This window comes from Phaethon aethereus, assembly GCF_964289735.1.
Source record: "Phaethon aethereus genome assembly, chromosome: 2".
Taxonomy (NCBI): domain Eukaryota; kingdom Metazoa; phylum Chordata; class Aves; order Phaethontiformes; family Phaethontidae; genus Phaethon; species Phaethon aethereus.
In genome coordinates, this window is record NC_138582.1 from 171,121,002 (window position 1) to 171,147,341 (window position 26,340).

Genomic DNA, 26,340 nt, shown 5'->3' on the forward strand with positions numbered 1-26,340 from the left:
CTCTATTTGCAACTTGTGCACAAATTCTCCTAGAAAAAGGGCTAACCTGCAGCCTAGCAGTGGTAAACTTCCACGGTCATGCGGCAGGATTAAGAATTAAGACTCAAAGTAGCATGTATGTTGCAGAGGTCCTTAACATGCTACAGTATCGCCTCTACTTGGAGAATATGGAAAAGCGAAACCAAAACCCCAGGAAGAAAAATTTAAGTTAAGCTGAGCTTATTTTAAAATAACTATCAAATTAAACTTAGTCCCTGATGGAATAACACCTAGATTTGTTTAATAGCAGACTTGAAAATAAACCCGAAAGCTTTGCCCTTTCAACAGCGCTTCAATGCTTGCTGTCAGTTTTGCATAACAGAGCCCTGCAGAACAGGGAGAAGCAGATATTCCAGATGATAGCATTCCCCTTCCAGCACATACGCCACATCTTCCCAAAGCACCGAGCTGCCCACATCAAGTCTATCCCACTGAGCCTAGAACTGAAAAATGTGGCAGAAGGATTGAGGGGTCTGTTAATTTCTTGTCCATTTTAAAAATATCTTCATGAGTTAGGTGGTACTTATAAATCTGATTTAAAAGTGTAGCTTTACAACGGACATTAAGTACCATAAATAGTAGACGTGCATCTTCACTTTTATGACTAGCAGTCAATAACTGAACAGCAGGAGTACACACAGGTCCCTTACGATCCCATCACACAATCTGGCACCTTGCTCATGTCTCTAGACGGGGTGACAGCAGGCCAACTATGAGATGCACAAGCACAGCCCAAATCAAACCTTCCAGTCAATCTAGATTATGTTCAGTTCAGCTTTACCCAAAGCTATACATACCTTTAAATATCTAGTCACTAAACTCACTAAAATGATTTGCGATAAGCTGAACAAAGCAGCAGCCAACAATGCTAGAGAGAAAAATAAAGATCTACAGACAAGTTGGTAGACTTGTACCAAACTAAAGAGGTGAAAGTCTTTGAGAAAGTCAGTAGGTATGTAGCAAACTGTGTGTCTCCATTTTACTGTGGTGGGAAAACCAAAATAAGAGTTAAACAGAAAGGGTTATGCCAAGTGGTTTCACTTTATAGGGAGTTACAAGATATGCTTTTACTCTCCATAGTAATGAATAAAAAATTTGCACCTGTCAAAGTTTCAGATAACAGACTTTATCTCAGAGTACCTGCTGAATACTACAGAGAGCAGCTGAACTGGCACCGAGCTCTAAAAGGAGAGCTTGTTAGTATGGCAGTGTAACGTACAACCACCAGAGCCAAGAACTGCGGCATTATTGTGTACCTGTCCATCATTTAATAAAAAGTTCCTCTTCTGCTACCACCACTGTTAGCAATGTACTCAGAGCACACGACTTACATTAAAACTGGTTACCAAAAGGTGTGCTATAACTTTATAGATTCAGCTGCAGCACAAAGAGCCAATAAATCTCAGTTTGCTTTATCATAACTAGAATGCTAGAAAGGCAGCATCCTCTAACTACTCTTAATACCCACAGCATTGACATGAAATGTTCTGCTCTGGTATTTTTACTCACTCAACTCTATGCATCCCAAGAAACAGCATTTCTATTCAGTCAGAGTAAGAAAACAAATGGCTAAAACCACACGTGGTCCTAAGTTCATTAACTCAGCATCAAGAGTTAACAATCCTGCAACAAGTAGAAGTGGAATGACCGGGGACACTCTCCTTACCCACGATTCCCATCTCGTATTGGAGGCGAACTTATGGTTTATTATGAGTCAGAAGAAAATGCTTAAGGAACCTCATCTGCAGAAATTTCTGCATTTTGATGGACAGCCTACCGATTTTCTCCGGTTCATCTGGACCCGTCCCAGCAATGCAGCTGCTCTCTAGTCCATATGTTGGATCGACCTTCCCAGAGGCTCTTGCTGCTTCCTGTACTTTCTTTACATGAGCCTCAACAAGCTCCAGTGGTACCTCCTCTCTGACTCGAGAAAATTCCTCTGTTAGAAATGACACAGAAAACGTTACATTATGAGGGTTTTATGGCAAATTAAAAGTTACGATTTTCTTCCATCAATGTGCAGGTAAATCTCGTGACAAAGGGAATTCTCAAATATGCAAGTTCCTTCTTTTCACATCAGGTAGTTAATTTTCTCTCTGAAATATGGTAGGAAAGACAATTATATAAAATTGTCTTTTATGTGGAAAAATAAGGAAACAAGTGAAAGGAACTATTTCATCACGTTTCTTAAAGGACTCATGTAACTGTGTGAAATAAAGTGATTTCACACAAGTAGAACAGGAAAACTGGAAGTTTAGCATTGTGCATCTACCCGTAGCTAAACGAGTGACAGTGGTCACAGTAACACCAACTACCAGGTGGTGCTTGCAAACACTACCTGTAGTCAACGAGCACCAATGGGCAACGCAAGCCATCTTTAGACATTCAGTGGCCTTTAAGAGCTATTCTAACTGGCCTGTAAATTGTCAGTGTCAGTAACAGAACACAAAACTGGTATCAGTAGACCCATTTTCCGCATACATGCACATTTCTTTTTACAACTTACTACTCATCCTTAAGAAACTCTAGAAATAGTCAATTTTAAGAGCAGACTAAGAAAGCAAAGTTATGGAGACCAGGCGAAAAAATTTGCTGGGGCAAACTCATACCTAAGGCAGCCTTTGCTGCAGCTGATGCCACCCGGGGATCCACCACCGATGCCAGAAAAGCAACGGTACTCATCACCGGATTGCCAGACTGGCTGAAAGGTACAGGCTGGTACGCCAGCGGGCCCAGAGACGCATCAGAGTTCTCCAAATAGGGGTCTTCGATCGGGAGTCTCAGGAAATGGAGAATGCACTCATCTTGGGTACGGCTCCCAACGTGCTCTGAGACCTTGTTCCAGTCATCTTTGTACATCTCCAGAGCCTGCAAAAGACAAAAATTGTCTATGCATTGACTACTCGGGGGGGGAAAAACCCTACTTTATACAAAAAGATTTTTCAATACTAGTTATTTTGGTAACAGAACAGTAAATCGGGATCAGGCAGCTATTTAAAATTGTGGTTTTTCCTGGTAGTAAAATTATTCTGCAGAAGAAATATGAACATCTCACTGGGACATTAGTTAAATTTAAGCTGCAGGGATCATCACATGAGCTTCATGCTGTTACTTTATCAAAAGAATTGTCAGAAGATTTTTGATTTACTCATCATATTTGCATAGTTACTGTTTCCCCATTTTGCTTTCACATTAAAAGCTTTACAGAGAAGTAAGTCTGCTTACCCTACGAAGTCTCACCAATTCTTTTAATTCCCATAACCACCCCCCCTGAGGACACTCCTGTGTTCTCTCATTTATGTCTTACACACACTAAGCTCTTTGGGGCAGGAAGAGTCTTTATTTCACACTAGCTATGATGGTGAAGCCCAGTTTTTACATCCAACAGATGTTATGAAAATGAAACAGCACCAGGGGGAAAAAAAAAAAAAGAGGAAAATACTCTGTATCATGAAGGCAGGAAGGGGACGCGCAGAGTTTGAAGTGGGTATCATCAGACTGCTCGGAGGACCCCTATGACATGTCCTTACCGACTTGCAGCCGTCAGGCGGGCTGCCTTGGACTTCAAGGCAGCTATTTGCAGGTGCAACGTGTTTCAGAAGGCAAACAAATCATCCTCCTCCCTAACTACTCATGACAACGGAGTTTCCAAAATAAGCAATATGCCCATTTAAGTGTCAATGTTAAGAACAAATTAAGTTAATTGGCTTTTCCATAGTTGAAATCTTTCCCACAAGGCTGAGAATTACCAGAAATCTCAGCCTTCAGGGTAACACACAAGACTGACTTCACTTTCCACACGCACAACCCTTCACAGCATAAAGGCAGAATTGAGAGCTGGACTGTATCTGCAGACATCATGATGAGGGCGTATCCAACAGGTCTGAGTAGTAGACACAAGTACACAAAGTTAACATGCGGGGGGGTTCAGCAGTTACTAGTGACACACAGAAGTCAGAAACTGAGCCAGTAGCCTCATGTGTTGAGTTCCCCAGCATGGAAAGGGACATTTCCAGTTACTATATATATAAGAGATATTTCCGGTTACTATATATGTGATGGTTGTGCATTCAGAAGACATTCGCCTGAAGGACTAGACATAAATCAGTCTTTTTTTATCAACAATAAATATTAAAAAAAAAAATTCCAGGAGTTTCCAAACATGCTGTTTTCTTCACAGCAGTTCTGACTTCACCAGTCTGGAGGAAAAGCATTTTAGTGTTTTTGCAGCTAAAACATAAGCTACAACAATTATTTAAAGACAAAGTAATCTACCTGAACAGGACCCTTGGGCATGTCATGGATGTTTAAGGTCAGCTGGGGAAAAATGCAAACTCAGCATCTTTTCAAAGATGTGGAAGCAGACTAACTAAAAGGACAGACGAGTTAAAGCCAAGGGTGTTAAAGATCTCTGAAAAATCAGAGAAAAAAAGAGATCAAGTTGCCTGCAGCAGGTGGAGCTTTTTTGCCCCTGACCTGAAAGCCATTTAAGCTTTACCTGGCTGAAATTTTAAGCTTGTCTCTCTCATAGCAAGGTCTCACTGCTTCAGCTGCACGAGGAGGAGGGAAAACCCCCCAACATATCTTCAGAAGGCCACTGGTTCCCTGCTCCTTAACTGCTTACAAACTGTTCTCCTGACCTCTGTCTGATCTTGCCCAAGTGTTTAAAGAAATGAGAAACTGCTTAGTTCACTAGGTCATACTTGGGGGGAAATATTTATTCAACATTCAACCTTCATTTCACTTCTCCTAATTTCATCTCTGTGCTGCGAGTCATGTGTCACTGTCTATCCATTTTTAATCACACTAGCATATTAGATCAGCTCTGCTTTTCATGGCACGCAGGGTTTTTTTGCTCATTCTCCTTCATTGCTTGTTATTTTCCTGCTAGACACACTAGCTCTCACAATAATTGTCCTTACTATAAAAAGCCGAGAATGCACTTGATGCAAGAATCTCCGTGGAGATACGGAGAAGCACTGCAGAGGGGAAGATGATTCTGGGAGGGAAACGGTATTTCCTCCCCCCAGTTCGTTCAGTCAACAGGCTTAAGGACAATAATTATTTTCGATAAGATTATTCTTTGGAACTTCACTGCATATATATTTGCCCAAAGCTACCCCGAGGATTTAATTGGACTGAGCTGGCTTGTTACAGCCAAATTACTTATGCTTGAACTGATATACTCTTCACTGATTTATTCATAGGTTAAAACCACAAAGAAGAAATACATTATTAATTTAAACTCACATTAAATAAAATTGTAATCTCAAGACTTAGGGGTTTTTTTGTTTGTCTTTTTTAAAACAAAGAAGAATGTGTCATCTGGATTATTTCATTAGGCTACTACTTGCTATGTAAGACCATAAGCTACAAACATACGAAAGAATGAATTTTAAATATTAATACTAGTAAGCAAAGAAGCTAGCGTATCAAGATATTCATCGTTTCTCCATACAATATGAAAGACATCTTTGCTCTTTTCACCCTACAAGCAAAATTTTTCCACGTGCCAACAGAAAAGTATCAGCGAAACAGTATGTACCAACCTAACATTAAAAAAATAATATCTATTTTAGCTACTTGATGAACACCCTTCCATATCAGTGAAGGCTGAATCAAAGCATGCTGCTGATGAGGCACTTTGGCTAGCTCAGAGAAAAGAAGCCACACACAGAAGCTGAGTATTGTTCAGCACCGTCAAGCACTGTCAAGATCCATTGTCCATGCTTTTCCTTATGAAATTAACTTTTCAATGGGTTTACTGACACATGTAAAGACAAAAAAGCCAGAACAATCACGCAATTGCAGCCTGCTTTAAGCTCTCTCTGCAAGTAAAACCACACAAACCCAAAAACCCCCAAAACTGGAATTCTTATACCAGAAGCCTGAATTACATAAAAGGTGGAGGGGGGAGGAATCAACCTCCCAACTGTGCTACGTTAAGAAAATGTCCCTGTAAAAGAAAGCTAGGTAGATGGTAATTTCTTTATAGGAAGTGGCAGCACATAAATTATTTCAGGCCACCGAGATTATTCTTCTTACAAAGCACTATGAAAAACAATGCTGCCCTGATGTCAGCGTGAAAGACCAGAACATACTTCTGCAGTGCACCTCACATGATGGTTTTCACCCTAGACTGGAATTCCAAGAGACCTGACAATTACCATGTGGTTCAAGAGCATCAAATTAAGCAATGTGGGGACAAAGACCGGATTCTAGTGTGCTAACAGTTCTTTGACCTCATTTTTACAGTAACAATGTGATTTGAGTCACCTCATATATTTCTTGTAGACTTCTGGAAAAAGCTTAAAGAATATGTCAAGTGCAGCTATGTGGCAAAAGGAATGAGTGTATGTATGGGATTAAAGAGCTGCCAAATAAAGAGCTTCCCTTCTTAGTGGCAGGAGCCAGGAAACAGCCTCAATTGTTTCTTAACAATTTAACCTTCAAAAATTTTCCATTTCCCTTACGTGCTATGGCATAGCCAGGAACCTGTAAAGATTATCAGTATTTATCTTAGTGGCAGGTAAACCAGTATTTGAAGGACATTTATTTCATACTGTCAGTAACCGGTGTTTAATGAGAAGACCTCTCTGCACTGCAAGATCTGTTCTTGAGTTTATGCAAACATTCTTAAACACTTTATTTCTGGTTTGCAGATACAAGTCAGATAGAGCTGAACCTTAAAGTATATGAAGCCCCTCTACTATACAGACGTTACTGCCACAATGGTCAAATAAGAGATATGGTTTAGAGGGAGAGCTGTAACCTTTTACCAGTTTAAAAGCAATAACCATAACAAAACAGCAGCCTCGTATACACAGATACTCAACCACCCCCCTCCTCCAGCTACAAGTCAAGTCCCAAGAGGTTGCTTCCCACTACAAACTCTGCTTTGCTATTCCAGTTTCTGTAAAAGCATGCAGCTGTCATCTAACTCCACTTGAAAAAAAATTAACCTACATGTAGGTTTTTAGAGCATGTAATATCCTGCACGTTTTGGTTTCCCAGCCTTTGGTTTTGCCCTCATGTACTTACTTCTAATAGCAGCAATGTCTCTTGTTCTGTCCATTCTCTTCCAGCACTGGCACCTTTACTCTAGAACAGATGGGGTGGGGGGAAAAGTGAAATACAGGTCTTTTTTGCACAGAACGTTTCAGAAGAAAACATTAAGAAAGAAAGGAGAAGAATCCACTCAAACATGTACCTTTCACAGCCTTCCTACTACAGGTAACCAGCCCCTGGTTACCTCGTACAGAGGGTTAGTTCACACGATTCTTACGTAGCTAAGGCATGCAGGGGAGTACATTCCTGCAGTCTCTGTGGAGGCTTGGAGCTACAGATCCCACCTTCCCAACATGTCTAGGAGAGCCTGCAACTCCTCTTTTATGCCAAGCCAAAGCAAGGTGGTTTGGCACCCTTTTCTCCAGGCTCCCAGCTATCTTTGCACATACAGCAAACAGAAAAGCGGATTTTCCTAAATAATAAAAATCCTTAGGAGTACTGATGGAATTCTGGTCAGCTTGACTTCAGCCAGTAGAATTAAGCCAAGAACGGAGCAGTTTGCACAAAGCATTCTACAGTTCACACCAAAGGACAGCAGCAGCCAACGGACACAACGGAATATCTAACCCCCTCACCAGCTGCCGTACAGCCGAAGGAGGCTGCTCTCTGTTGAGGAGACGGTGTTACTCGATTCAGGCACACCTGGGATTCTCTCAGCTTAAAGGGCACCTTTCTCAACAGAACAGGGTTTATGTCAACATAACTTTATCCCCCATCAAACCTCTGCTTCCAAGGCAGACAGACTGGACTGTGCAAGGTGCATGCTAGTCCAAAAAAAAGTTCACCTAAAAGCAGTGACTGAGTTTAAAAAATGAAAAATCTTTACAAATGAGATAAGCCATCTGAAAAGACTAAGTAATTACAGCAAGATAATCTGCATATTTAGCAATCTCTTGCTCCAAGGGTTGCTGCTCCCAAATCTATACCTCATGGTTAACTCCTGAGATTTATCCTTAAAGTTACAAAACTTTTGGTGAAAACCTCCCCTTCAGTGATTAGACACCCTAATCCATCACATGTCAAATAAAGACAAAAGCTGCTTGGCACCTGCTTATGAAGGAACCTTGTCTAGATGGGATGTCTCTGTGCAAGAGCACACCAAAAGGGTATTTAAGATAAGGAAATCTATCCTGTCTCAAGATGCATTTCAAACAGATCATTAAGGCACAGAGAACATTAATCAAAGTGAGTCATCCAGCAGCTGATCAGTTTTCAAACAGGCTGATATGAACAGCCAAAAAAGCAACTGCCACACATAAAGCAAAAACGGTAATAAATTTCTGCAAACAGATCTGCTCAAGTTCATTGGCATAGATGCTTGTAAACAGAACCAGAGTCTAGAACCAGTAAGAGATTCATTAATTTGGTGAATATTTATACCTCCCCACATTAAGTGAAAAAGTCACTCCATGAAATGTGATATGGAATCAGGCTTTATAAATAAACACTGATCTCTTGCGTTCTGGTTTTGTTGTTGTTTTTTTAAACAATTATCTCATGATCTCTTCGGACAATGAACACTGTACTTACAGAAACCAATTAAGACAGAATTAGCCTGATGCCAGCCCAAGCACCCCTGCAATAGCTCCAAGCACTGTCAGGTACATACACAGGTAATCAGGCCTTAGGAGGAGTTAAAGGCAACAGGTTACGGAATTGCTGACACCACTGCAACGGTATCTCAGAACCTGAACCAGCCAATACAACACATTGCAATGATGGTGCTAAAACATTCCCTGCAATGGTTTTGTGACACCTTTTGTAATCAAGCAACTTACTAGTTCTCTCAGTCTGGAAAACCCTGCTCAGACTTGGAAAACAGAATCTGCTGAAAGATCTCAGTTTCTGTATTGAATTATTGGACAGTTTGTTGATTCTGAACCATTCAGATAAAATATACAATAACATAACAAGAGTTCAGTGTCTGGAGACTGGCAGTATGGACTAGCTTGGGATAGGTATGTGTCTTTATCTCTATAAAATCGGATATCCTACACAACCGCATATCTTAGCGTCCTATGTTGCGATGGAAGAATACTAAAACAGGAATGTAAGAGTAGCAGAAGTTGTTTCACTGTCCATTTGTGAAGGACACTTGAGGAAGGAACCTTAACAGAAGGCACAAGGGAAAGAAAATCCCAATATGCTTGCCTTTGCTAAAGTCTTTTTTGAGTAAATGTCTGTGCGAAGTCCAAAGTTCTGCAGATCAGTAGGCTTCTCTTTATTTTTCTCAGGAAAACTCAACATCTGCTGAGCAGCTGGAATCTGTGAACAAACATTACAAGAGAAAGGTGAGAGGGGCAGGAACTGAAAGATATTCAAAGTTTTCAAACCAATGTTAAGCAGAACACAGACTGAACAACTAAGTTGAACATGAGTCTACAGAGATGACTTTACATAGTATCACTTGCTCACAATGCTAGCAGATTTGTTTTGGAAATTCTGACTACCTGAAACTCTCAACCCACATGGACAAAAAAAAGGAACATTTCTTCATAGAATCATGATAGAATCTTTGGGTTGGAAGGGACCTGTAAGGACCATCTAGTCCAACCCTGCCATGAGCAGGGACATCCCCAACCAGAGCCGGTTGCTCAGAGCCCCGTCCAACCTGACCTGGGATGTTCCCAGGGATGGGGCACCTACAAATCAAATCGCGCACAAGCTGTTCTGCTGACATGTTAAATGACACTGGCTAGAGCTACAGCAAACACACGTTAGTGCGACCTGTGGGGCTCACCTGCGGAGTGCGGATATGGAGAGGCATGAGTCCCGAGGGCGTATCAGCCAGCACATTGAAATGTGGAGTAGGGGGAGGGCCCATTGCCATGGGACGGCTTTCTGGATCCACTTGGTAGTTAATGAGACCCCACTGCTCCAGAAAAGCATGTACTCTATGAAAGAACGTGACAAATTAAAATCTGAAGAACTAAAGCCTTGCTAATGCTTGACACTGCAGAAAGGCGACAGCAAAAGAAGAAGTTTATGTTTCCGGCTCAAACACGGATCCCGAATCTTCTATAGTCCTTCACTAATCACAAATAGCAATACAAATGACACAGTATGAGCTTTATGCAGACTTGACTGCACTTTTGCATGTTGCATAAAACAAAACATGACATTTTTTGTTATGGGCAACAGGAAATTAATTAAGGACAAAGGCAAAGCAAAGCTAGGGCTGCATGCACAGAACCATTTGCAGACAATGTATGGACTGTGAGGGTTGCACAACCATTGGCTTTCTTCCCTCGTCTATCTGGAGCTGTTCTTCACTGAATCGACATTTAGCAAGTTCCAAATTTCCAGGGCTCCGCTGCACCTCACAGTTTAAGGCTGGTGAAACATAAAACTGACAAAACTGACTTGCAAAACTGGAATTTCTGAAAAAACTCCACATACTTACTAAACAGCAGAACCTAAGTAATCACAAGATAAGATCCAAACTCTGTAGACATGATTCAGCAGACAGAATATTACAAATAAATAGTATAAAATAGTCTGACAGAGCATTTTGATTTCTAATGCAGCTCTTATTTCTTTTTGTTAAAGAGAAGGCAGTGGCTGAAAGATCCATGGCTTTTACCTCATGACGGCACACACATCTCCAGTCAGATTCCTTCTGCAGGCAGTGCTGGTCAAGTACTCTTGAGGGTTTAAGCGATAGGTGTCAATCATGAAGTTGCGGTAAGCCAGGTATCTGGAAGACAATTGATAGGTGGTTCATGAACACTGATGTCTAATAAAATTTAGAATATGTATTTTAGGATTCACCTTCTCCAGATACCTGTATTACTGACAAGCAAACACCAACAGATAATTTTTATTGATGAAATTTAAGAATGAGTATCAAAAGCAACAGGTAAGTACAATTTATTTTTACATACTGAGTAAGACCCATCTCTTCCAGATTGTTTCGTTCTGGATTATCTGTGTTTGGATTAGCAGTACATCGAAGCACGCTTAAATTGCAAATCCCACAAATAGTTGCCGTAGCTCAGTCACTAACCAAATACTCGCGCAAGAGACTGCTAGCTGCAGAAAAAAAATTAACAGGGTCTGGTCTTCCCACGGAAATAGGCTAAATAATCCTTGGCAACCCCCTCTGTGAGCCTGAAAGGAAAAAAGCTGTGCACAAACCCAGCAGCAGTACACTGGATGGAACACTACTGTTTCTACATGTGGACTTAATGCATAAAAACATCAATAAGGAAAGGTTAGAGAACGGCAAAATGGAGAAGACAAGATCTTTGAAAAGCAGAGGGCAAGAATCCAGAAGCCAGCACTGCACTCCCCACTCACTGAGCTGGGAACAGCGAAAGCAGAAACGACCCCCGTGAGTGTCCTGTATTTCAGTGCACAACAGTCCAAGTAAGCAGGTTTTGCGGTTCAGCCCGTTTCCTGCACTGTAGACATTGCTTCGCAGGCTTTTTCAGTAAATTTCTGCAATGTACTAATGCTTCCTAACACAAGTTGCTCAGAACAAAATAAACTACCATGAAATTATTGCTAGCCCTGTTCTTTAGATGGAACAAAACCAATCTGCCACATACAAGTGAGTATCCTATGCCAAGATGTGTTCCAAACAGTGTATGATAAGCAGATTTCTGCCTTTGGAAAATTCAAGACAGGGATGTCTCACGTGCAAAAGCAGCTGGTAACCAAAAATATAAATCATGCAGAGATGGAACACCAACGCCTTTCACAGGCAAGACATAAGCAGACAGATGCTTGAAGTACACATTCCTGCCAAAATCCCACATCTTCATTCTGACCAAATTATATATGAGACTTGCTGGAAAAAAGTTATGGAACTAGATGCTTGGCTCCTCCATGCTGAATGTTTGGTAGGCAAGAAACAAAAAGGGAGCTTCTTCCAGAGAGGACTATTCAGGAACATTTCTGAATGCTCCTGGAGAGAGCTTGGTTGCCACCTGCTCAAGAGTAGGTACTTTAAAGCAGTCTTGGCTGAAGAAATTAATTTAATACTGATTAGTTAAGGTCACATTAGTAGGCGAAGAGAGAAGCCTAAGACAGAAATATCCCTAAAGTTTATCCTGAAGGGAGTCTGGTTTTGACAGTGACATGACACATCAGCTAAAACTTGTCAACAAATGATAGGTAAGTCAAAGGGGATTTTAACAAAATACTAGTTAAGACAGAAACCATCCCCCGGGCACTACTGTCACAAGAATGAACCTGTGTGAGGTTTTGAAACATGGTATTTTGTTTGGCCCGAACACTAGGCTGAGGCAAGACATTTCCATTCAAAAGAATGTTTCTATTTTATTTAAAAAGAAAACACAAAGCCAAGACCATGCACTACTCCTACAATCCCTAAATGGCAACAAAAATACAACTCTAGGATAACATGAGGATTGGCAGAAGGGAAGTCCCTAATTTCCTTCACTCATAGGCAATAACCAGTAGCAGCACACAGATCAGTATCAGGAGACCTGATGTTCTGATGTCAACGGAAAAAGGAAGCATGGGATTACATGCGATGACCACATCAATGGCAAATATGAAAGTTAAGTGTTCTTCCACAATTCAACCTGCTTGCAGTCTCAGACACCAAGCCCCAGAAACCCCAAAACAAAAATATGCTGAACAGTAAAAACTGATGGAGCAGAGTTAGTGTCAAATACATTTTGGATCAAATACATTTTGGAATCACTATGATGCAGCTACAGCTACCTCTCCAATTCAGACATGTAGAGAATTTGCAAGTAAAGACTATAGACTGAAAAATTATTCAGGGTGCCAGGGACCTCAGGAGGTCTCCAAGACAATCTCCTACTCAAACCATGGTCAGCATTGAATTTTGACCAGGTTGCTTAAGACTTTGTCCAGCCAGGCCTGAAAAACTCCAAGGATGAACATTCCCATCTTCTCAGGGCCCCACCCCAGTGCTTCATCTTCTTCAGAGTTAAAAAATCTCCCTTATATCAAGACAGAACTTGCTGTGTTTCAGTTTGACTTATTTTTCTCCTGGCACACACCTCAGTAATGTACCTGGCTCTGACTGCTCAGTAACTTCCTTGTGCACTGGGCAACAACTATAAGGTCTCCCAATCCTTCTCTTCTCAGGCTGAAAAAGCTTAGTTTCTAATCCCTATCTCAGATTAGATCAGAAGCCTCACAAAATATCGGTCACGTCTGAGAAGAGGCGATTCAAGCACAAGAACGCTCTCTCTGAAGTCTGCCTTGTTTACCTGCTGGAAGAGCAATGCAGGATGGTATTGCCACTGTCACTTGCACTAGGAAGACACTGAGGAATAAAGTTACTTTGAAGAAGTGTTATGCATGAAAATGCACAGCTTTGCTGACGTTAAAACAACGTACTGAGAAGATACCTCAAATGCTTTAGTAGTCAATTCAGAAAATTGCTTTAAAATCTCCAAAAGCTGCTTTGCAACTAGACCAAGATTTGATACCAAGATAAAGTGAACGCAAACAGCCTAGTTCCACTGTCCAAGTTGACAAGCATACAATGGTGTTCAAATTTTTTTTTTTGGTGAACACTGAGGTTTTAGGATTAGAATTAACAAGCACATTGTTCAAAAGCCTGATGTTGACTATCTTCCTTTAATCAACCACCGTTCAAGATTGCTCTGAATAACTAAGTTTACTGTTATAACAGAAACTTCTCAGAGAAGGGACGGTGTACTTTTACTAATGCATGTAACAAGCCTTGCAGATTCTCAAGACAAGCACTTGATGCAAAATCAGCAGCTTATCTCATTACATTGCTAAGTGAGATCAGAGGTTAATAATTTGATGTATTAAAAAACCTGCAATACCTCAAGACAATAATCAGCGCTTTTTTTTTTTTATTTTAAACACCTTCAGGGAAGCTGTTTAAGCTGTTTGAACAACTCTGTGTGTATAATTTTGAATTAAGAACGCTTAAGTTCTGTGATAAATACCAGATCCCACAAGGAGATGAGCTAGGTACAAACTAGATCTAAATTCAGCTGAGAACTCCACCTAGATTTAACAGGCACGTGCAGAATTAAAATGTCACTAGAGGGTTTGGAATAGCTATGTAAGAAAAAAAAATTTTTTCTTCTTGCAATGCCCAACTCCAGCTCTCCAATTTAAATCAGACTACCTAATATTTGAACACACAGTTATATCTCGGGCCTGTGAAGATCCATTTTCCAACCCCCAGCTGCACTTTCAGAATTACCCATCAGCTGCTCAGGGAACTGCAAAATCAACACAGATAACTCTGCAAAATCCATTCCACAGTCTGACACAGCACCCTACAATAAACTCCGTGATCAGTGCTTACATATAAAACTCGTGACTCTCAAAAATATAGCATGGCATGAGAAGAGAGAGAAAAATAAGGAGGATTGTTCAGTTTCTACAGTATCATGGATTTTTTCAGATGTCTCTGGAAGATAATCATGTCTTGTACCACATAAAAAAGTGCAAGAATTTGTTCCAATATTACTTGGGAGAAACTAGTTTTGTTTTTCCTGGATAACCACTATTAACTATTACTTTGATATTTCAAATTTTAGCTCTGATACAATAGCGCACAGACACTATCAGACTACAAGAAGTGCTTGCACAGGTGCTCTTTCCTTCTTTCACGCCCCTACAGACAGTATCTGCTTAACACATGCACAGCTGAAGTGACGACAGGATTCATGAAACTGAAAGCTCCTTTATCATGCTGAACGCTTACACACCTATATTCACAACTTACATTTCTGGAGTCTTGGACTTGTTTTTTCCATTGAAGAATTCAGGAAGAGCACGACGTTCTATCACATGAATACTGTAACAAAAATACACAATTCAGATGCCAAATACTAAGAATTCCACTACTCTCTGAGTACTCCACAAACCTTCAAATGACTATTTTGAGGGAGTACATTAATAGCAAGTTTTTTTGGTTTTGTTGTTTTTTTCTATTTAAAAACCCCTAGTATTCAAGCAAATTTCAAAGGGCCATGCTACTTTCATCAAATAAGCATTAAAACAGCACCACAAAATTCATTCATTGATTGAAGCGAAACTATGCACCCAACGCTGCCCTAATCAAAATCTGAAGGAAGAGTACTGAACAGCAGCCCGTTTTCAACCGCACCTTCATGAGTTCTGTATTCTGACAGAGCATCTTTATTCTTCAACCTCGTTAATGCAAGCATTCAGCAAAGTACCAATACCTCAAAGAAACCAAGCTTTTACAATATATGCTTAGAAGATGGGAATGCAAGTAAGTGCTTTGAGTCCAACTCCAAAGTTGGGTCTACAGTAATCACCAACGCTCACTGGTGGCAAGACTGACTGGCTTCAAGAACGTAGATAGTACCTCCCTGATCAACTGGGACAATAAAATCCAGAGTATGCATATTTGGAGCAACTGAACACAATCTTAAAAATAATTCTTCCCAAGGATGAAATACGGAGCAAAACCTGACCACATATGGAAGAGCAGAACTAATGACACATGAGGTGCTATGCAGTATATGAAATAAACTAAGGTAAAGATCACAGCAAATTCAGCTTTAGTTATTTGGCAGATACATTATTGCTTTTTTCCTTCCATAGCTGTTCCAGGTAAAGTATCATTTAAGTTTAAATGTTATTTTAGTAGAATCTTCCATTCTGCTTGTACTACCAGCCTGACAATGTAAATGGCACTGCAGAAACTTATGAAATCACATTCTCACATTTATTCTCATAGTCCCTTAATAAAGGACTGGAGAAAGTGATATGAGCAAATAAGGAAATTTGGTCCTGAAACGTTTTAATTGGAGGGTGATTGCACCTGTGGAGCTCTATCAGCAACAAATGAAGAAGATCATTTTGTGTTATCCATGGCATATAGTATGATATATAATAGGGTTTTCACTGCAAAGCACAATTACAATGCAAGGAAACAGCCAGAGTATATGGAACCTTGATTAGTCAACTCATTTTTTCTTTAAGACCTTACTATGCAAATTCTTTGAGGGACCTAAGATTTAACCCACCAATTAGTAAGTGAGGAAATAGTTTCAAGATTAAAAAATCTTCCATTTTACAAAAAAGTGTCAGAAATGCAGGGCTTCTAAGAGTAACTTAAGCCAGAAACTCGTAGAATGGTATTTTAGACAAGTTAAAATCTTAAGAACTACAATGGTCCTTTAAGAATTGTTACTATTAAAGGAAACATAGAAAAATATATCCTTTACAAATCTTCCTTCCTCTTGTCTTTTAATCTACCACGTAATTGTCCTTTTACGCTGATACTGCTTACTCTTGCCATTCATAGGAAAATTCTCTAACTTGAAGGTGAAGATTAACCAATAAACTGTTCAGATTTCAGTAACAAACAAATTATCTAGTTCTTGCAATGAAGTCGCCAAAGCATAAGATTACACTGAAACTGAATTGAACATTAAAATTTACCTAGAAAATTAATTTTAGCAAGGACTATTCTGAAAGAGCAGTTTATAAAACATTTAGAGAAGTAGATCATAATTAGTCTTCAGCCTCCTTTAAATTAGTTGTGACTGGGCTCCTTAAAGAAATATTTGCAATTTGGGAAGGCTGCAGACAGTGATTTGTTTATATATTTACATAAACCAAGAAGCATCTTGCTGGCACAGCAACAGCAGCAACACCTGCAGTCTGAGGTGGGAGAACCAGTGCTCTCTAGTTCTCCAGAGCTACAAAAACCTATCTCTGAATGGAAAAAGTTGTACAATAGTGTCAGAGTGACCTCATGACAAAAAGTCATTGTTGTAATTTTATCAGTAGGGAAGCATCATTGTACCTTCACTTGACAAACAAGGAATGGAAGCACAGAGACTACAAATATGCCAACCTTGGTTTAAAGTAAATCTCAATTCGCTCAAGCTACGCAAAGTTGCCTTTCCTGATCTACAGCAGATCCACAGTTCTTTCTCCCTTTATGAAGTGCAAGAGTGGAGCGTTTCATTCTGTGTGCATAACAGAGCTACACCTTGAGTTTTTCCACTCACAAAGCAATTGAAGCACCTATAAATTCAGAGTATGTGATCCTTGGCTTTTCTGTTCCAGGATCATCTCAAAATGGGAGAGAGCAAGGGGACTGAGAAAATGGTCAGTTCTATATACAGGGATTTAGGTCAACTCAAGCCACTAGCACAGACACAGGCTAAGCAACTGACTCAAGTTAACAAAGTTTGCTGGAGCTGGAAATTTAATCAGCTCTTACACTAACAGTTCAGATCCCATCTTAGTTCACTACTACAAAAAAGCTGTTCACTTTTGAAAGCTGCACATGAATCCTAATACTCAAGTGTCACAGCACATCTTTTTAGATTCCAGCCTAAACAATGTCTCAACTCCTAAACCTAAAAAACGCACACTCAAATTACAGCTTTCCAGATGACTGACTATTCCTTGTTCTGTTTCCAAAGCAGTTTTTATTTTCAAAAATATATTATGTAAGAGTTTAACTCATAGAGGGACTTTCATTTCAAACAAATGCTTGCTTTTTTCCCACACCACAAAAGTTTGAGCATAGAGAACATTACAGTTACTATAATGAAATATATGGTCATAGCACACCACAAACCTCTGACTCCAAGGAGGATTCCAAAATGAAACAATTATCCTCCCTGTATAATCAGTGACTTACTCTCAAAGTCAAGATCTGAAGCAAAATAAAAAGCCACTAGCTTTCAGAAGTAGATACAAACATAGAAAGATCACATAAGGACCAGAGAAGTAGGGAAGAGAAAGGAATTATTTTCCTATTGCTGTGGGGTAGAATAAAAGCCAGTGTAAAGCAATAAAATCCTGAAAAGGTAGACTGAAGATCTATGCTGTTTGAAGTTCTCTTCCTCATTCCCAACCCCTGAGAACTGCCAGAAGTCAGCTCAGAAAGATTTTTAAATGGAAAAGATGTACCCCTACATGGGAATTAGACCTAAAAGTAATTTACTTCAGCGCTCAGCTTGATTTATGAGAAACAACCACCAAAATTCTTAAATCTTCCCCCAGTTCCAAATTATTTTCTTACCAGTTGTAGTCAAACCAAGATGCATAGCTTGGAATAATGATGTGGTTGGTTTGTTCTGTGACATTATCTTCACCTGGATCAATTGACCGACTTTGATCACCTTTGTTAGGATCTTCATCTTCCTGTATCATGGAGGAAACACAACAGTTAACAGGTTGCAAGAGACATACCTAACAACTCTCAACCAGCACAAAGTTAGTCCAAAACAAATGCTTTCCAATCCTGTGCAGAATACACTTTTCTTGATGCAATCTCTGGTCAGTGGGGAAGACCTCAGGGACCAAAGAAAGTGTAACCTGTGTTCATAAAAATATTAACAGGAAGCATAAGGCCAGTAAGAAGTTTTTACGGAGCTGGCTGAAATCTCAAGGAGATACTTGGCAGTACAGTTAGATCATGCTTCACATCCTGTTTATAAAATTAAGCACGCTCTACGGGACAAAACACTGCATTTCAATTCTGCAGTATACTGCAAACACGTGTAATTAACACAGCATGAATCTAGTGTACTTTGTAAGCTGTCAGTCTAGCTCTTGCTGCCATCTCCAGTTACTGTCACTGCACCAATTTTTAATACTGTCTAAGATGGGTTGTATTTTTGGCCACTCTTCCTCCATTAACCTTCTCACTCCTCAGAAAAGCATTAACAGAAATCAGATTCATTACTTCGAGTTTCACTGGGAGACACTTGTCAGCACTTACAGTTTCATGTCTGCAAAACTGCATCTCATTACCCTAGATTTTTGCTTGGATAAACTCACTTTGATCAATCTTAAAGCTGGTCTTGGATATTTTTCTCTTGTGAAGAAAAGATGCCAAGTTCAACTTGTAACTCTGCATGTCCCTGACTCTGCTTCCACTCAAAGGGTGAACAGACCCATGAGTTTGCTCATACAGGGCTGTGAAGACATCAGCGAGCAAGATTTTAAAACTCCCAAGAGGGACAAGTCTTTGGTCACTTTCTGTTGCTTCACAACAGAAGCTTCCTGTGAACTCTAGGTGTTCTGCAACTTCACTTCCAGCACACGCTCACGTCCTGATCCATAAAGATAAAGAGAAGGGCACAGACGTGGCGTAAGAGGGTCAGGATGTGATATGAACCGTAAGAGAAACCCTCAGGTGCTACTTGAAGAGCCTGTAGACAACTCAACATGAAATGGTTTTCTTTACCCGAGTTACTAATCCAGAGAGCTTTCACAGAAACAGAAAAATAACCATCTCCCTAAAGCAAGGCCTCAGAGTCACTGGTATCAATGATGTATCTTTCTGGGGACTAAATTCCCCCCAAGACAACAAGGTACCATGCTAAATATATTTAATGATCTGACAATAGCTATTCAGAAAAGAAGTCCTTCCTCTCATCACCCCCTGACTTCCAATACTCTTCTCTCAAAGTGCATTCACTAAACACAGGAACAGACCACGGCCCCCCAGGGAACACCATTTAGCCCAGGCCATAAAAAGCAAACTTCCTCCAATCTAACGTGGACTAAATACTAAGGTTGCTGCCCACATCCCACAGTTCCAGGTCATTCTACACCCAGGGATGGAGAAGTTACACCAGTAAAAAAAAAGGCATTTTGCATCATGGACAAGCCTGCTGTCACACTCCTTCCAAGTTAGTTTCCCTAACTTGGAAAACAGTGCTTGCTTAAGAATCCTATTTTGGTGATCTCTGTTCACACGTCCGTATCTAGATACTTAAACCCACTGCTCCTTAGTGTGATACCTGTACCTGAAACCTAAAAGAAAGGCTGCTTACTAGCCAGTCAGTGGTTTGCACACCTAGACCTGTCGTCGTTCCCCATTTTAGAACATGAGAAAGGATTTTTTGAGCACTTCTGAAAACACGTATACAGATTGAATGTATGAACTGAAATACAGTAAAACTAGAAATACGTCAGTATGGAAAGTCAGATTTTCTTATTCATGTGTATAACTAAGGACACATCCAAGTGCGTGTGCGTGCAGGCCTGCAACTATATGAACCTAACATAGATGTGGTCTTTTCTTACCTGCATCATCAGGCAGCCATCTTATACCGAGCAAGCTGTTAAAAATAGCGCCTGGCATACCTACAATGCAATTCAATACAGAAACTACCCTGACAACTCTATGAAAATTATCAGGAAGCCTATCTAGAGTTTAGATTTAGTCCTGAAACCTAAAGAAAAAAATACAAGATTTGAAAAAATTTGCATCTGAAAAATGCTTCTTTGAAAATACTTTCAACCTGTCTCCTCATTCTCATTTTTTATATACTAGATTTAAAAATACAAAATAATCTCCCAGCATTTGTACTATTTTTATAATAGCAAAACAACATTCCTATCAGTGACTAATCTAATCTTATATAAAGACATGACAGGTTAAGTTACTGAAGATGAGATGGAGATCTTGATAGGACAAGGGGTAACGGTTTTAAACTAAAAGAGGGCAGATTCAGACTATATAGAAGGAACATTTCACACTGAGGGTGGTGAAACCCTGGCCCAGGTTGCCCAGAGAGGTGGTGGATGCCCCATCCCTGGGAACACCCCAAGTCAGGTTGGACGGGGCTCTGAGCAACTTGCTCTGGTTGAAGATGTCCCTGCCCATGGCCGGGGGTTGGACTAGATGGGCCTTACAGGTCCCTTCCCACCCAAACTGGTCTACAATTCTGTGATCTCAGTTTCTACCAAACTTAGTAAGAAATGGCTGCTGTTACCTTTCCTCCAGTTGCCACTGTCTCCTCATCCTGTTCATCTGAAAGGTAAAAGCATTGAGAATTGCATTAATAAAAAGCATCTGATTGCTCATAAGCCCTTCTAGCAATGCAATTACTTAATTGGAAAGAGAATTTCATTTGTTGTGGAAGGGAAGCGAGGAGGAAAGCAAAGTGGACCACACATCATTAAGGCAACCTCATCCCTATGCAGGCAACTCAACTATCCCAGACAAGGGAACACATAAGAATACAGAGGAAGGATAATTAGAACTTTTCCACGCTTAGGGATCCATATCTAATTACCACCCAGTGCCCTATCCTTGTATAATAGGATGCAGGACACTAATCTGTATCTCTTATGCCAAAGGCTTAGCAAAGCTCAGGGACTGTGATTCACCTTGATTCCCAGCAAGAAAAGAAAAATTCTGCCAGGAAGGAGCTTATATGCCATGTAAAAAAAAAAACCCAGAAAAAAACACCTACAAGGGAAGAGTCTTGCAAGTGAAAAACAGTCAATAGGTTTCAACTCAAATACATATGAAAACATAATGTTTTCTGATTGAAAACATTATGATTGAAATCTGTGTTTGTTTTACCAAGGTCTGCTACTGTTCCTCCTTTCACAGGCGTGTTTTCACTGTCTTTCTTTGGGTTCACTACAAAAGAAGGAAGATTGAAACTGATGAGTAACCATCAGACAAGATACAATTATCAAAGTCTAGCATGCTTTTACTATCAATAAACATTTGTGTTGGTCATGCCTTTGCAGTTCAAAAGAGTTCATCTGTGCAGTTTGAGTACAACAGACCATTTGTTTGATTTCTCTGTAATTTCACATCTGAACACAAAGCAGCTTCTATTCATGCAGTCAGTGGACTAGGTACTGCACTTTTTCCACCTATACAACACATAGCAAATCTTACATGCAAGTCCAAACCAGGTAAAAACCAAATGGTGTGACACCGGAAAAGGTTTGGTGTCAAGGACTTGATATAAGGAATTCTTTTTCTGATTTATCTTTACTTAACAGGTATTGCATAGACCAACACTCTTCTGAAAAGGATTAAGAACTGAATGCATTTGGCACGTTGCTAGAGTTTCCACCCATCTGACGTGCTTATCTGGGGTACTTGACATACAATTCTTTTCCTCCAGAAAACTCCATGCCCCAAAACATGAATCCCATATAATGGGCAAGAGCAATCCTAAAACAGGCAAAACTAAACATTTAAGTGCATTTTTGTAAGTGTATTTCAAAAAGTCAAAAAGGTGGTGAATCTGCTGCCCTTCTCAGCTGTCACATTCAAATCCCTGACTAAATAAATTTAGATGGGTGCAAATCACCTGGCCCAATGGCCACAAAGTATTTCAAAGATTTGACAAAACACATGTGTATTTTTTCAGTGCAGTTTAAGCAATTGTTTTAACATTCAAAGAATCTAGTGTATGCATATTTTACCATTTTTGGGAAGTACCACTTCTTCTATATTAGGTACTGGTGTGGGATCCTCCATGTCCTTTGTAAGATCTTCTTGCTCATCTTCTTCCTTCTGCCCTCTCCTTTTCCCATATAAGGCTGCTTGTCTAAAACAGATCACACACAAATTCTCTGCCAGCTGCAACTGTCAGATGTTCTCATCTTGTCGTTATTCTTCAGATATGAGGATTAAAGGACTGGGTTAAAACACTTCGGAAAACATGAATGCTGTAGGAAGTGGGGCTGGTGAAGTTAATGAAAAATATCCTCTGTATATTACTAAAACAAAGTTACGCTTGAAAAAAAAGTCTTTTCCACTGTTTCAAGACTGGAGACCACCACTGTATATAAATCTTGATTCCAGCCCAAAACTCTCCCCAGCACATTGGCAGCATTTGTATACTAGTAAGATTCAAGGAAGCAGTGATTCACTCACATTTGTCCTTTCTGAAGTTGCAATAAGGGCATCTGCTGCACAGAACAGAAGAGGGAACAGACCATTTCAAGGCACACTGCCTTATTTAAGGAAAAGGCTCATTTGTGCAATCAATTGTGTACTGAGGAAACCATTTTGGGAAGAAAGGCAGAATCACCCACCCTTACAGAATCTAACTCAGAATCTACATTCGGAATAAAAAAGTAATGCAGATTATCAACTAATTCTTCCTCACCTCAGATGATAAATTTCCAGTCTTGTCTTACTAGAGCCCAACAGGGCTATTAAACAAACTGAACTATTAGTTCAGAAGTGCTCCAAGCCTGTCAGTGTTCAAGGAGCATCTGGACAACGCTCTTAGTCACATGGTTTAGTTTTAGGTAATCCTGCGAGGAACAGGTAGTTGGGCTTGATGATCCTTATGGGTCCCTTCCAACATGAGAGATTCTATGTTTCTTTGATATCCATACACAAACCCCTATAAATAAGCTTTTATTTGGCTATATTGTTGGCTTTTTTTTTTTGAGCTCAAACTAGTATTGGAAAAAGCCTAATCTGTAGCTTACCAGTAACCACAAATGCTGCTCTGTTAAAGCTGCATTTGAGAAGTGGACTTTAGAATACCTGGCTATGTAGATAAACTCCTCAATTAAATGCCATAATTTATGGGGCTATACTTCAAAAACCATACATGTACTACAGGACTCCACTAACCAGTTTGAGTTATTTTAGAAGCACCTGAGTAACTTTTCATTTGATAAGTTCTACTCTTGATGCAGCAATGAACCCCGTTGTTGACACAGATAACATGACAACTTGCACTAGATTCTTCCTCCACCTGCAGGCAATACATTTCTTTACTATATGTGAAGATATTACATATACTGCATGAGCAAAATCCCTCAAGTCTATAGCAGAAATAATCATTCTACTGTAATCTGAGGATAGACAAGTGAAAGGTGACAGAGATTTCCCCATAAGCATTTCTTCAAGAAAATTTGCCTCAAATTCCAGGTCTTAGACACTCACCCTTTCTTCCCTGTCTTTTTTCTCGACTCCACGGGAGTGGGGGGTGGAGAAGGAGAATGCTTTCTCTTCCTTGTACTTGCCGCTGCTTTCCTGTCTCTCCTCTCCGGACTACGTACAGGCTGTTAGAGAAGTGAAGTAGTTACCTCATGCCAAATACTACAGTTAATGAAATGCTGTAGGCTACACTCTTCCTTAATACATTCTACAACAGAGAAGCTAAAAGCAGTATCAACACAAGATGCACCACAGTCAGCGCCAGACTACTTCCATTTGTCAACGTGAAGACCCCATAATTTTCTACAGCCATCCCCCAGATGCTGCAATGGCTACGTACTTAAGAACTGTGCTCTTAAAACAGAGCAAGAGTCAAACATTAATGTGACTCGTTCAGTATACTGTATCCATCAGGAGAGATTTCCTAATGAGTAGCCTGGCCTCAAGGTTAAATGAACATTTGCAGAGTCCTAACTAACTTCCTGTGTTGGGAGGGATACAAAAACTAGTTAACAAGTATTTTGGTACAGAGAATTTGGAAATCAAACATTTAACTGATGCAGCTTAACACACCCATGGCTTCAGTTATGAGAAAGCAGAATGGGTCCCATCTCTTACCATCATCCGGGAGGGGGGGAAAATAGAAAAATCAAAGGGCACACTTACACTCTGGATAAAGGACAAACATCAGAAAAAAGTTAAACTAGATTATGTTATCAGAGGCACCTCAAACTGATTCATTGGCTTAATTTTAGCAACTTCGAGTGCCAAAAAATTTGACTTATGCAGAGATAAAGTGTATTAGTGTATCAACAGGTCACTCATTAAGCAAAGAGCCACGTACCTCTTCATTTTTCATGGAGATTCTCTGTCGAAAACTCACTGATTTCCTGTTCTCATCTACCTCATAATCCTCTTCATTCATCCACTCATTGAATATATCTGTGTCCAATATCCACTTGGCATGAACCTAAAGAATGATGTATCAACATGCTGATGTTTTTTGAAAAAAGATCTCCCTAACAGACCTCACAGGATGAAGGACACACTTGCCGCGTTGTTATCAGGGTCTGAACTTCCGAGTATCTTGTAACGGCTTTACACGTAACAGATGACAGTTTTATGAGGCAATATAGTGAGGGATGAACACACCCGTAAGTCTACTGAATGCCATGTGATTTTTAGGCCTTCCGAAGTGTGAGGTCAGTTCTCACAGCTGGGACAACGGCTCTGTATTAAAAGCATACTTTGGATGCTGAAAATAACCATCAAAATCATCTACTTGGAAGACATCTCATCTTAGCAGATATACTGTGCCACAAAGATGACAAAAAATAGGAAGAGTTGGCCATATCTTGGAAAGAAAAGATTGACTATCCTGACTTAACACACCCATCTTCAAATAAAGTTCTAGTTTACATAGCTGCATAATGAAAATAAATTCTTGAGCTTTAGTATAGTTTATACAAAAAAGTGTTTATGTTCCAGTTATTTACAGGTAACTACTTGGAATAAATAAGTAGTGTTTGAATAGATATCAAGTTATTTTCTGACCTGAGCCGCTCTTTTTTAACTCTGCTGTTCGAATCGACAGCACACACACCAAACAACATTGCATGTTATGTATAAAAGAGTAAATCCAATAAAAGGACAATAAAGTAGCATTTACTACTGTCTGATTATAACTGCTCTGTACTATTCATTTGCAATGTGCTAAATCAGAACAACAAATCATTTCTGTAGAAAGAAAACTAATTATGTAGAGAACCTAAGTAAGGCTGCTGATGTTGGTTTGAAAGCTCGCGTGATGTTCAACAGATTGAGAAGTGCTGACATTTTGCATTATTACAACATCAGCTAAGAGCAGAGTTCCCATTAAACGGAACCTTTCCATAAAGAAAGACGAGATACGGCCATCAGGGATTCTTTAAACAGCTACCGATTTTCTCAGACACTTTCACATTGGCTCTAACTCTAGGGACAGTTGCATTCATACACTACAGTTCTTCAGCAATGCCAGGGCTTTTGGCAAATTTAGTAAAATCAAGAAACTTGAGCTGTGCCCTGTCCTAAGAGCATACACAAGCTGGTATCTGCAGCAGTACTGAGCTAAGACAAACTCAAGAGCTTCCACAGCAGTGTGAAACCAGGGGATGGGGGAGCCCACGGCCACACACAATTTGTCAGATCACAGCCCTGCTTTGCTCCTAATACCTGAAACTGCTGGAAATAAAGTTGCCGCTAAAATAATTCAAAAAGAACAAGATTTCAATGGTACCACGGACTTCAAAAATTCGGATCTGTTCTCCTAAAGATGATTCTTAATTTCCATATTATTAAAGTCCCAATATTTTTGGCCATTGCTATATTATAGAAAAGGATGAACTTTCTCCACACAAAATGTTTTAAGCCCCGTAATACATGTGCAGTAACCTCAAGCTTCTAACCTGGCAGGATTTATCTCTAACAATATTCTTCCGAAAACCTCACAAAGATACGGTATTTTCCCCACTTCCTCTCCTTAAAATATTGTGTAATGCCATTATGCCTTCTAATGAGTTGTCACGTTTCATCAGAGATGG

General features: G+C 39.9%; 1 protein-coding gene across 1 annotated transcript in view; it reads right to left on the bottom strand.

The window, feature by feature from the left end:
• The window catches only part of SMARCC1 (SWI/SNF related BAF chromatin remodeling complex subunit C1), a gene marked incomplete at both ends in the record, with an annotated part of 94,834 nt that overhangs the window by 41,467 nt on the left and 27,027 nt on the right, over positions 1–26,340 (bottom strand). Inside the window, 13 exons of the mRNA XM_081996732.1 lie at positions 1,817–1,978; positions 2,649–2,907; positions 7,081–7,140; positions 9,259–9,372; positions 9,848–10,001; positions 10,691–10,804; positions 14,825–14,896; positions 18,116–18,237; positions 20,823–20,860; positions 21,419–21,478; positions 22,282–22,406; positions 23,765–23,883; positions 24,603–24,728. Coding sequence (XP_081852858.1) covers positions 1,817–1,978; positions 2,649–2,907; positions 7,081–7,140; positions 9,259–9,372; positions 9,848–10,001; positions 10,691–10,804; positions 14,825–14,896; positions 18,116–18,237; positions 20,823–20,860; positions 21,419–21,478; positions 22,282–22,406; positions 23,765–23,883; positions 24,603–24,728 — 1,525 coding nt within the window. The remainder of the gene's footprint in view (positions 1–1,816; positions 1,979–2,648; positions 2,908–7,080; positions 7,141–9,258; positions 9,373–9,847; positions 10,002–10,690; positions 10,805–14,824; positions 14,897–18,115; positions 18,238–20,822; positions 20,861–21,418; positions 21,479–22,281; positions 22,407–23,764; positions 23,884–24,602; positions 24,729–26,340) is intronic.